Here is a 10,759-nt window from a genome sequence, read left to right on the forward strand (position 1 = left end):
AAACAAGGAAAACTTGTTCAATTGGTTAGATGAGTTATATATAGCCTTTTTGATCTTGCGTGAGCTTAGACAACGCTGCCGCTGGTAAAATCGATGGGAAATTGGCGACGGTGAGGGACGGGGAAATATAACTAGTCCCGCCTGGACCTAACTGCTGATGGGAATCTACTAGTGCTTCTGGTTTTTTACTAGTCTCGGACTAAGCGGACTAGCGTTAGTGTCGAACCGCTGGGCCTAGCCACTAGAACTACAGTATAGACTCTAGGCCCCTTCTGCTCTGCCACGGCCAGACTATCTAGTGATACGATTATAATGGACTTATGAAATAGCGTTCTTGCGTGGATTGAGAGACAAATAAGAACATCAGCTGGTTAGAAGACTCTATAGGAGGAAGCAATGGTAGAGAAATTAAACGACAACAACAACATAATTTTATAACACTACTCCCAGGCGGGGGGGGCGGGTACTATATATGCCGCGTATACCCCATCGTGCGTTCTCACTAAAAGTGAATAGCCCCTAGTGCGAAACTGCAACTTTGGAGAACCCTAAACCCCCTCATATAGAGACCACAATTGAAGAATACCACCCCCTATTGATACCAACTGAAAATATCCCACCCCTATTGCATACACAATGAAAGAGTCCTACCCGCCCGACCCCTACCCCCTATTGCGCAGGTCTTGCACGACAAGTGGAGGGCAAAGAGTTTCCACGTCTCTATATCTTCCGTGAACGGAAAAACTGCTAAGTTTGTAATTTTTATGGTGGCCATTTTTAATCCAAGATGGTAGCCAAAAACGCCCTTGGATAACATGCATCACGTTGTTATATGAAATAGTAACCCAAATTACGTCTGTCAGTCAATTTTCAAGTCTGTACGAAGATTATTAACCGAGACATAGCATTTTTTTTAAGAAATGACGGCGACCATTTTTGAATTCAGGATGGCGGCCGAAGTTGTAGTTGGATCGCGTGTGTCTTGTCTTTAAATGAAAGAGCATACAAAAGTATGCAAGTGTACCAATTTTCACACTTTTTTCACAATTTGAACGATTTTGATGGTATCCTGACCTAACCGACTGTACTACAACCAGTGCGTATAAGATAGAGTTATCACAATATAACGCTGGTGTTACAAATACACATAGTATTTTATTCATCATAAATATCCTGTACGTACATAATATTCAGGCCAAAATCAAGAGAAATTCAAATCAGAATGATCTAAAATATAATCTGTCCTGCAGCGTCACTTCCAGTCGTTATGGTGCTGCGCATGATTCCTATTATATTGGTTGCACATTTCTAACAGCCCGTGAACGATACAGTACCTATACTGTAAAACTATCATTTTTATCTACATGAAATATGAAGTATTTCTACGAAAATATATGCTTTGAAACGACTAATTAATGCATCCATTTATAATGGAATTACGTAAATGAACAAAAAACATCACAACATTAGCCTGACCAATAGCCACACGAATCTTATCACAACCGCCAATTACATGATCAGGAAACAAAATCATCGTCGTGGTAAAAATAATTAATGACCGATATAAGATATTCGGATGTAATTAGGATTTTTGTCTAGTAACTTTCAAGGTCAATCATGTCGGTTGCAGTACGTATCTTTGCTCGACTATATGTCGGGCTAGTAATATGTAGTCATGGTCAGCCGCTAACAAGCAGAGAGATCAACCTAATCTCCACGCAACTACACATGTAGTACACAGCACCGTAATTACATTAAATCTAGCCTTGAAAAGATGCCATATTTTTAAGCATTACGTACACTATTGTACTTCGTTTCATCATGGATCTGTAAGTAGATTACAGTTAAATGGCTTTAATTGTCATATGATAGAAAATACTGGTGCATTTTAATTCAATAATATCGTCACGATTGCTAATCGTAGACAACGTTCGTAATGTTTGTGTGTGTGTGAGAGAGAGCGTGGGTGCGTGAGTGCGTATATATCTTATAAATATGTTACACATGGATATATCTCATTCGCATAATTGAATCTAGTATCGTAAAACCACCAGCACAACGAACACGGATACATGCACACACAATCACGTTCGAGGTAATAAACACAAAGCGAGGGACGATGTAATGAACAGAAACATCACGATATAATAATTACAATTTTAGGACTATTTACATTTGGACAGGTACAAAACTCACGTAGCAGCACCTCGCAACACCTCGTATTATCATGTGTGGCTCCTCCTCCATCTATCTATCTTATAGCAGATACCACCTGCGTTCACGTGAATCTCACGAGTGCATGTCCCCGCAACATGTACAACGTATGCATAAAACCTCCCTTCTTATTTCATATAGCTATTTAAACATGATTCAGAACGCGATATATCGTGTAGAGGTGAATACCTTCAGCACTCTACGAACGCCTAAAATGTGCGCATGTATGTTATGGCCTCACCTACAGTCCTCCATCGCGCCGTCAAAGTACGTGGTGAGATATCTTGCAGAAAGCGACTAAGCGAGCCTAGTATCGCCCCAGAGACGCGCATCTCAACTGTGGGTCGTGACTCGTGCCTCACAGCTCAAGATACTCGGGTTCCGCCTCATCTCCGCTCAGCTCTGGGTCAAGCGTCTCGACTGTGGGTCGTGCCTCACAGCTCGAGGTACTCGGGTTCTGCCTCGTCTCCGCTCAGCTCCGGGTCGAGCGTCTCGACTGTGGGTCGTGCCTCAGAGCTCGAGGTACTCGGGTTCAGCCTCGTCTCCGCTCAGCTCCGGGTCGAGCGTCTCGCGTGTGTCCCTCAGGATGTTGGCGATCATGAACCCGGCTCCGCTGCTTCGCACCGGCACTGGCTGGATGACCGACTGCCGCATCGGTGGCGACACCTGCTGCGTCGGCGAGCCTCGCTGCGGCGGCGATGCCTGCCCCCTGGTGGGCGACGCCTGGTGCCGCATCGGCGCCATCTGGCCTCCCGGATGCGGGCCGTGGGGATAGCCGTACGCCGCCTGCGGGTACTGGTGCGCGTGCGCCTGAAGGTAGGAGGGGCTTGCACGCTGGAATTGCGCCTCCCCGCCCGCAGCGCCGCCGCCGCCGCCGTGCTGATACGGAGGAGCGGTCGGTCGTGGCGAATAGTGCGACGCGTTCGGATATGGCGGCGTGCTCGCGCCGTGATACGGTGGCGCGCCCTGCTGGTACGGTGAGCCGGCGTGCGACACTTGGTACGGTGGCACACCGGCGTGCGCGAAGTGCCCGTGGGGGGCAGGGCCTCTCTGCTGGAACATCGGACCAGGGTAGTATCTAGCGCCGCCGTTGAATGCACCGCTGGGACCCAGCGGGACGCCGGCCACCTCAGAACCCATGCCAACGTGCTGGAAGGCGTTACCGTCTTCTTTCGACGGGTACATGGAAGGGTGTTCGGCCCGCGTATACGCTTGAGATGGGAACCCGCTCTCTCGTCCGAGCTGCGGCGGTGGACCCTCGTGTTGGAAAACGTGCTCTATGTGAGCTTGAAGTCTATCCAAGCTACTGCCTGGAGGCCCCTGTGGATTTGCGCCAATCTTCTCGCCTCTCGGCAACATTTCTCGCGCTCCTGCTTCCATGTTCGTTCCGGGTACACCGAGATTTTCTCCCCTTGCGCCCAGTTCATCCCCACTCTGTAAGTCACTTCCGACACTGTCACGCCTCTCGTTATCATCGAGATCCTTTGCGATTCGAGTTTCGTCTCGCGATGGTTCCCGGCTCTCTTCTCTGCTCTGAACATCCATTCGTCCATCTCTGACTGCTGCCTCGTAGTCAGCGCCCCCAGACTTGCCCTGTAACTCATTCTCTATCCATCTAGGTTCTAGAGCTGCGTTTCTAGAAGCTCCCAATGGTGCATTCATACTGCCCTCACTTACGTCGTTTCCGCTATCAGCTGCAGCTGCAGCAGCAGCCTTAGAAGCACCTCGCTTCCTCGGCGGTCTTTGCCGCTTAGCTTTTCCTGCCTTAGTAACGCGTTTACACGGGACATGTGCTCCGTCTGGCATGTCGTTAGGTGGTTCCAACGCGCTCAAGGTTTTATCACGTGTGTGTTCATCTGGCTCCTGTTGGCTACCGCTGTGCCGACTGATATCCTCCGGTTCTCTGCTAGGCAATTCATGCAACACTGGGTTCTTCTCTGTGTCTGGTAGTCTCTCATCTTTCCCATCTTGACTGTTGGGGATTAGGGCAGATTCTTTGCATTGGTCCTCCTTCATGCCTCCACTGCAGGTATTACTAGCCACTGGTTGGCTGACCTGTGGGCTTACAATGTCCTGGTCACTGACAGCTTCCTTGTTATCTTCCCCACTCTGGTCAGCTTCTGTTTTGGTATCTTGTGTCACGTCAGGGGTAGGGGAAGTTGGCAGGACGCCGCGTTTTTTCGCTGCTCTTGATTGTTGGGCTCTTGTTTTAGTTGGCATTGGTTGGGCCGTCACATCATTGCCCTCCTTGCGAATTTTGCCTGCTTTACCCGCTTTCACGGTTTCCACTTTTGTACTTTCCGGCTCCTTCAAAGGAAACGTTTCAGAACGTTTCCTCTGCTCATCTAGTTCCACGGGCGTAGATTCGACTGCAGTTACACTATTGATGCCAACTGTTGCGAGACCAGTTTTACAATCAACTTCCTTTTGCACAGTTTCTGCATTCTCTGTTTCTGCTTTATTGCCCTTTTGCCTTTGCTCACTGACTGTATTAGCTTCTGCACCAGATTCCGATTGAATTTCGGACCTTTGACTCGGAACAGACTTGCATGGTATTGTGGCATCACTGTCATGTACAGCAATAGCAGCTTGAACCTCTCTACCTTCCACTTCCTCTTCAGATTTTTGGGATCCTACATTGGGTGGATTAATTTTCGTGCCTTCTTTTGCCATGGCTGACGTCTTCGCTGGTGTCAGCTGTTGTGTTTTGTTTTTACTAGACAGAGGCTTGTTCCCTTCATCCTCTTCCTTATCCTCCTCATCACCATCACTATTCTCATCCTCCTCCTCCTCTTCCTCCTCCTCATCATCGTCTTCATCACCATCATCATCATCATCATCAGCCTCGCTTGACTGATTGCTTTCCTCGTCTTCATATTTTGACTCCGTCTCGGCCTTTTTCGATGGTTTTCTTTGTGCATCTTTCCGCGAGGTACCTCGCTTAGCAGTTGCTTTGACTTTCGCGTCTTTCTTAGGCGTCGGTGGATCTTCCTCTCCAGAGTCATCTGAATCCTCCTCCGTCTCGGAATGTGAAACCCTGGAGGTCTTCGTAGTCTTTGACTTAGAGCTACGAGATTGACTGCAAGGATCCTCATCGTTTTCATCGCTAGATTCGATGACGTGATGACCGCTTGCCCTTCTCGTCGACCGTTTCGCGTTCACAGCTCGTACTTTCGACTTGCCCTTCGAATCCTTTCCATCGTCGACGTCAGAGTCATCGTCACTCTCGGAACCGATCACTTTACGATAGTTCTTTCGTTTGCACGCACTACTGGGGCCCGACTTATTGCCACTCTCGTCTGAATCGCTCTCAAGCTTCCGTTTAGAGCTTGCGGCGTGTCCACCATTGCTGTGGTTCTCAACGTCGTCATCATCATCATCATCATCATCATCAGAAGCCTGCGGGACCACGATGCGTTTACGCTTACCGCTGCTTATCTTCTGTCGCTTCACTCCCCTCGCGCCCACTCTGTCGCTGTTGGACCCGGAGCCAGACCAGCTACCGCTCTCTGTGTCTCGCTGCTTCCCTGTCATGCGCCGGTGAACGGGTAGGCTTGCACTGGAGCTGGTGTCGGAGTCTTCCTTGTAGCGCACATTCTTCGTGACCTTCCTACGCCGCACCGTGGTGTAGTCATCAGACGATGCCTCACTGTCCTCGTCGTCAACAACTGAAACAAGAGCAGCGTCTGACTCAGTCACACTCCATTTGATATCACGCTGCAACTCGCACTGATTCGTGCTTGTGAATTACATGCGGTGTGTGTCCATATATATTTAGCCAAAACCATGTGGATAACCCGTTAACCTTTTCTGATAGCAGAACCTATGAGTTTCAGGGAATCACTTCATAGTAAAAGCTAACTTTGATAAAAGTAAATATTTATTGAATCAACGAGTACATCCGTAAACTACTGTACTGCACTGTACTGTACTGTAACTTACTGCACTGAATGCACTGCACAGAGATGTATGTGATACTCCCTATGAATGTCAGTTTACTCTACAACTCTAATATACTCCATCTCGTCAGCTTACCCCAGTCACCCTTGTAGCGATAGAAGCCCTTCTTCCGCTTGCCCTTAGCAGATCGCGTGCTGCGACGTGAAGGCTTCGGGCACCGCCGGCGACGCCGCCATGCCCAGCTGTCGTCGCTCGCTTCCGACATCGAAGGAGACTCCTCGGATTTCTCACTCGACTCCTCGCTACAGCAGTCAAAACAAGAGACCAGTGTTAGAACTACAGGCTGTCATTCCACTGGATTAGCATCCATGGCTTCAGCAAAGATGGCATACGTCATGTGAGTAATGAACGAATCTTCACTACTGTAATCCACGTAACAGAAACGTGAATTACTCAATAGAGGTCGTTGTCAACTGAATTCTGCTTCCTCCCAATACCCACTTGAACTATGCAAAGAGAGCACGCTACAAAATTCTTTACTCTACCCGTAATCAGTGTGTGATAGGAAACACACTAGTTCAAATATGTCACAGTGTCACAGAGCCAGAACACTCTGCAACTGAACACGCTGCAACACCAAGCGATGTCTTTGTGAATTATCTGCCGTCAACATTGCGTGACGAGCGACAACTCTTGACCATGACAAACCTTGTGACCTTGAACTCCTCATCCTCTGCATCCTCCTCGGTCTCGCTGCTCGCATCTAGGTTCGTTAGCCGTCGGTGGCGCCCCTTGCGGGCGACCACCGGAGGAAGCTCGTCTTCTGGAGGGAGGCCTGTGATGTTGGTCATGTCCTTGCCACGGTTTCTCCCTGAAAAGGTTAATTATAATGTGTCAGAGTTTAAAGCTGTCAGAGTTAAGAGTTGGGGTCCGTTGTCAGAAACACAATTAGTATTAATATCGGGTTTAACGTTGACTTTTTCTCGTCGACTATCAACAGAATTTTCTTTTGTAAAGTTGTGAGGAAATTTGGTAAGATTTTTCGTTCTCGCAACTCTAGGATGTTTCTCTAAAAGAACAAGTTAATGTTAAGACTAACATTAAGAGTAATTCAGTTGGTGCTACAGTAACTATACTAATGCCTCCTATTTATACCTGAGCTGTGAGAATATGGTAGAAAGGATCATATATCAAGAATAAAGTTATTACTATATCTTTCGTGCGTTATTAAATGCTTAAAACGACATGAAACTCAACTGGTCTAATGTTTATTAAATGACTTTAAGTGATGAGACTCAACTTCAAAATGACCTCCCAAATCCATAATTATTGCACCGCTTAGGCAAACAGTTTCACTTTGTCTTGAAAAAGGCTTTGGGTTGGATCATTTAAAAGGTTAACTTGCTGTCCATCTAAGACCGTTTTGTAAACTCAAACAATTATCAATCAAAAGACAATTATTTTTAAAAATCAACACTGGTTATATTCTGTTACTATACCTGGAGGAATAACTCTCTCTTCCTTGATATCATCCTTCACCGCATCCTCAATGAGCTCATCAAACTCCTCAAACTTATAGCTGATCTCCTGCCGAGTTCGTCTCGACCGTCGCAACCTGTTATTAAACCACAGAGAGATCATATAAACTTGTGTTGAAATCAACATAGTTGCATTGATAAATCTATGACCGAGAGGTAAAATAGTTGCCATATGTGACAAAATAGGGTTGACCTATAATGTCATCTCACCTCTAACAAATGTAAGAAACCGAGGAATTAATAATTATCAAATCTTATTCAATCGATACCATTCCGTGTCTTCATCAGAGTCCTCCTCGTCATCATCTTCTTCCTCGTCCTCCCCATCCTCCTCCTGGTCTTCATCTTCTTCGTTCTCCTTGTTCTCATCGTCATCCTCATCGGAATCCATTACACGCTGTCTCTTGTGCTTTCTCTTCTTCTCCTGTTCAATAGCCAGCCAACAATAATTAGTTTAATTCAGCTGTTTGATCCCATCAGTACAACTGGTTCATCTTCATGCATCTACCAGATCATGGTATAATAAGTACTGCAAACACATCTTATTTAACGAAATACTATAAACTGAAATACTATGATATATATATATGTATGTATGTGTGTGTGTGTGTGTGTGTGTGTGTGTGTGTGCGTGCGTGTGTGCGTGTGTGTGAGTATGCCAATAATTATTTGCACAAGGTATTGAGTTACTTATCAATTATATTGAACCGTAAAAAAAATCAAAACACCAAACAAAAACCAAAAACCAAATCACTGACACAACTAAAAAAATACTGAAAGCTAGACACATCTTCTATATAATTATATAATTAACATCAGTGAAATTATACTAACCAATACATTAGATAAGCTGACGTTGACAAAGTCCAGTCTATCCTGTCTCTTCTGAAGCCTGTCTTGCTCCTTCAACTCATTGTCCAGGTCCAGCAGCTGCTCCTGTAGTTTCTCTAGCAGCATTTTCTGTGGTGATGCATTATCTACTGTTAGCTTATACAAATGCATGTTCCCACATGTAACACTAACCACATTAAAGTTTGCAATAGTAACATTATATCTATGAAATTACCCAACTGACGAGTTACAAACAAGACAAACCGAATTCGAACCAATTTGAAGGGAATTTACTGTAGAATTAAAGCGACTGCTCACGTCAATCTGTTGTACTGCCTACTCACGTGTTCACAGGGAGGGCAGTACCAGTTGCCATCCGGTACATCCATGAGTGGTGGTCGTAGACAGGCGGTGTGGTAGCCCGCATCACAACTGTCGCACAGCAGAATCCATTCCGGATGATCACCCTCGTGGCAGCGGGTGCACGGCTTGTCGTCCTCAGCTTCACCGTCACTCTCTCCATCATCTGTCAGGTGAGGTACACGTATACGTATTTAAGCAGATGATTTTACCTTGACGAATTACGATCGAATTAAATCCCACCCCGAGCTAGACATGTGAAAAGACGCACACATCTCTGATGTTCATTATTGTTTTCACACTCTCGACTCTCTCACGACCTACCAAGCAGCAGCACACTGTGCCATAATCTCTATAGGCTAAGCTACTACTACAGCTAGCATGGGGGCCATTGCAGGGGGGGCTTACAAAATAATTTTGTAATGATTAAATGTTTAGTATCATATTGTGTGATTCATTCAGCAATAAAACATAGCAACACACTCAGTCTACAGTGAATTTTGCAAATACCTCTAGTTTTCTTCACGGTCCTTGCACGTTGCTTTGGTGCTACGACTTCTCCCTCCTCATCTTCGCTTTCCATGTCCGAGTCTAGTTGTTTTCTACGATGGGACTTTGACACGGTGGGAACGAATTCATCATCTGAATCCTCCTTGTTCTTTCTCTGCACATACAGATACCGATTACATAACCAGCAAACATGACATCACATTTCTGATCTTGCTACAACATGCAATATCAATTTCAGATGAAGTAAATGTTGGTCATAATCACAGTTCCCATATGCTAGAAACTATATATGGATGTACATGTACCCAAAATAAAGCAATCTTAATACTACCACCACGGTTTTGACGCAACTGAATTCGTTGTTTCAGTCCCTCCTTCCCATCCACAGGTTCAACAGTGCCAAAGCTTTCAGCAAATACCTTATTGTTCTTCTTTGGTTCCTCATCGCTGAGTTCATCACTGTCGAGAATCTGCTCAACTACGGGAGGTGGGGGCGGCTGCCGCCGTGGCCTCAAACTCCTCCTTATGGGAGTGTCTACCAATTCTGGAGGCATCAGAAAGTCGGTTTTCTTCTTCCTACCCTTTTTCACAAGTGTACCGGCAGGTTTGGCTTTACCGGCAGTCTTCTTTTCATCCACGTTGTCACCATTTGCATCACCTTTGCTGTTTTTGTCCACATTTTTGTTATCATCCTTGATCTCATCACGAGCTGATTCACTTTTATCACCAGATTCAACATTTTTGTTATTTTCATCATGTTCTTTGTCACCTTTGTCACTCTTCTTGAGATCTTTTTCAATGTTATCAATGCCCTTGTCTTTTTCTTTGACACATTTTTCACTTTCATCAACAATTTTGTCACACTTTTCAACATCTTTGTCACTCTTCTTGAGATCTTTTTCAATGTATCAATGCCCTTGTTTTTTTCTTTGACACATTTTTCACTTTCATCCACAATTTTGTCACACTTTTCAACATCTTTGTCACTCTTCTTGAGATCTTTTTCAATGTATCAATGCCCTTGTTTTTTTCTTTGACACATTTTTCACTTTCATCAACAATTTTGTCACACTTTTCAACATCTTTGTCACTCTTATCAAATGTTTCATCATGGTTCACATCACCTTTGTCACGCTTGTCAACAGTTTCATCAGCTTTGTCACTCTTGTCAACAGTTTCATCACCTTTGTCACTCTTGTCAACAGTTTCGTCATGTTTCACAACATCATTTTCACCTTTATCAATATCTTTGTCACTCTTCTTGTCATCTTTGTCACTCTCATCAACACTTTTGTCACGTTTAACATCTTTGTCACTCTTATCAAATGTTTCATCATGGTTCACATCACCTTTGTCATGCTTGTCAACAGTTTCATCAGCTTTGTCCCTCTTGTCAACAGTTTCAT

General features: G+C 45.2%; 1 protein-coding gene across 1 annotated transcript in view; it reads right to left on the minus strand.

The window, feature by feature from the left end:
- Positions 1-1,135: 1,135 nt before the first annotated feature.
- Positions 1,136-10,759, minus strand: part of LOC106813062 (remodeling and spacing factor 1-like) — a gene marked incomplete at its 5' end in the record, with an annotated part of 19,122 nt that continues 9,498 nt past the window's right edge. The window contains 9 exon segments of the mRNA XM_014817109.1: positions 1,136-5,882; positions 6,250-6,416; positions 6,823-6,985; positions 7,614-7,729; positions 7,922-8,076; positions 8,487-8,612; positions 8,828-9,009; positions 9,354-9,507; positions 9,773-10,224. Coding sequence (XP_014672595.1) covers positions 2,725-5,882; positions 6,250-6,416; positions 6,823-6,985; positions 7,614-7,729; positions 7,922-8,076; positions 8,487-8,612; positions 8,828-9,009; positions 9,354-9,507; positions 9,773-10,224 — 4,673 coding nt within the window.

The sequence above is a fragment of the Priapulus caudatus genome, unplaced genomic scaffold, assembly GCF_000485595.1.
Source record: "Priapulus caudatus unplaced genomic scaffold, Priapulus_caudatus-5.0.1 Scaffold22, whole genome shotgun sequence".
In the NCBI taxonomy this organism is placed as follows: domain Eukaryota; kingdom Metazoa; phylum Priapulida; class Priapulimorpha; order Priapulimorphida; family Priapulidae; genus Priapulus; species Priapulus caudatus.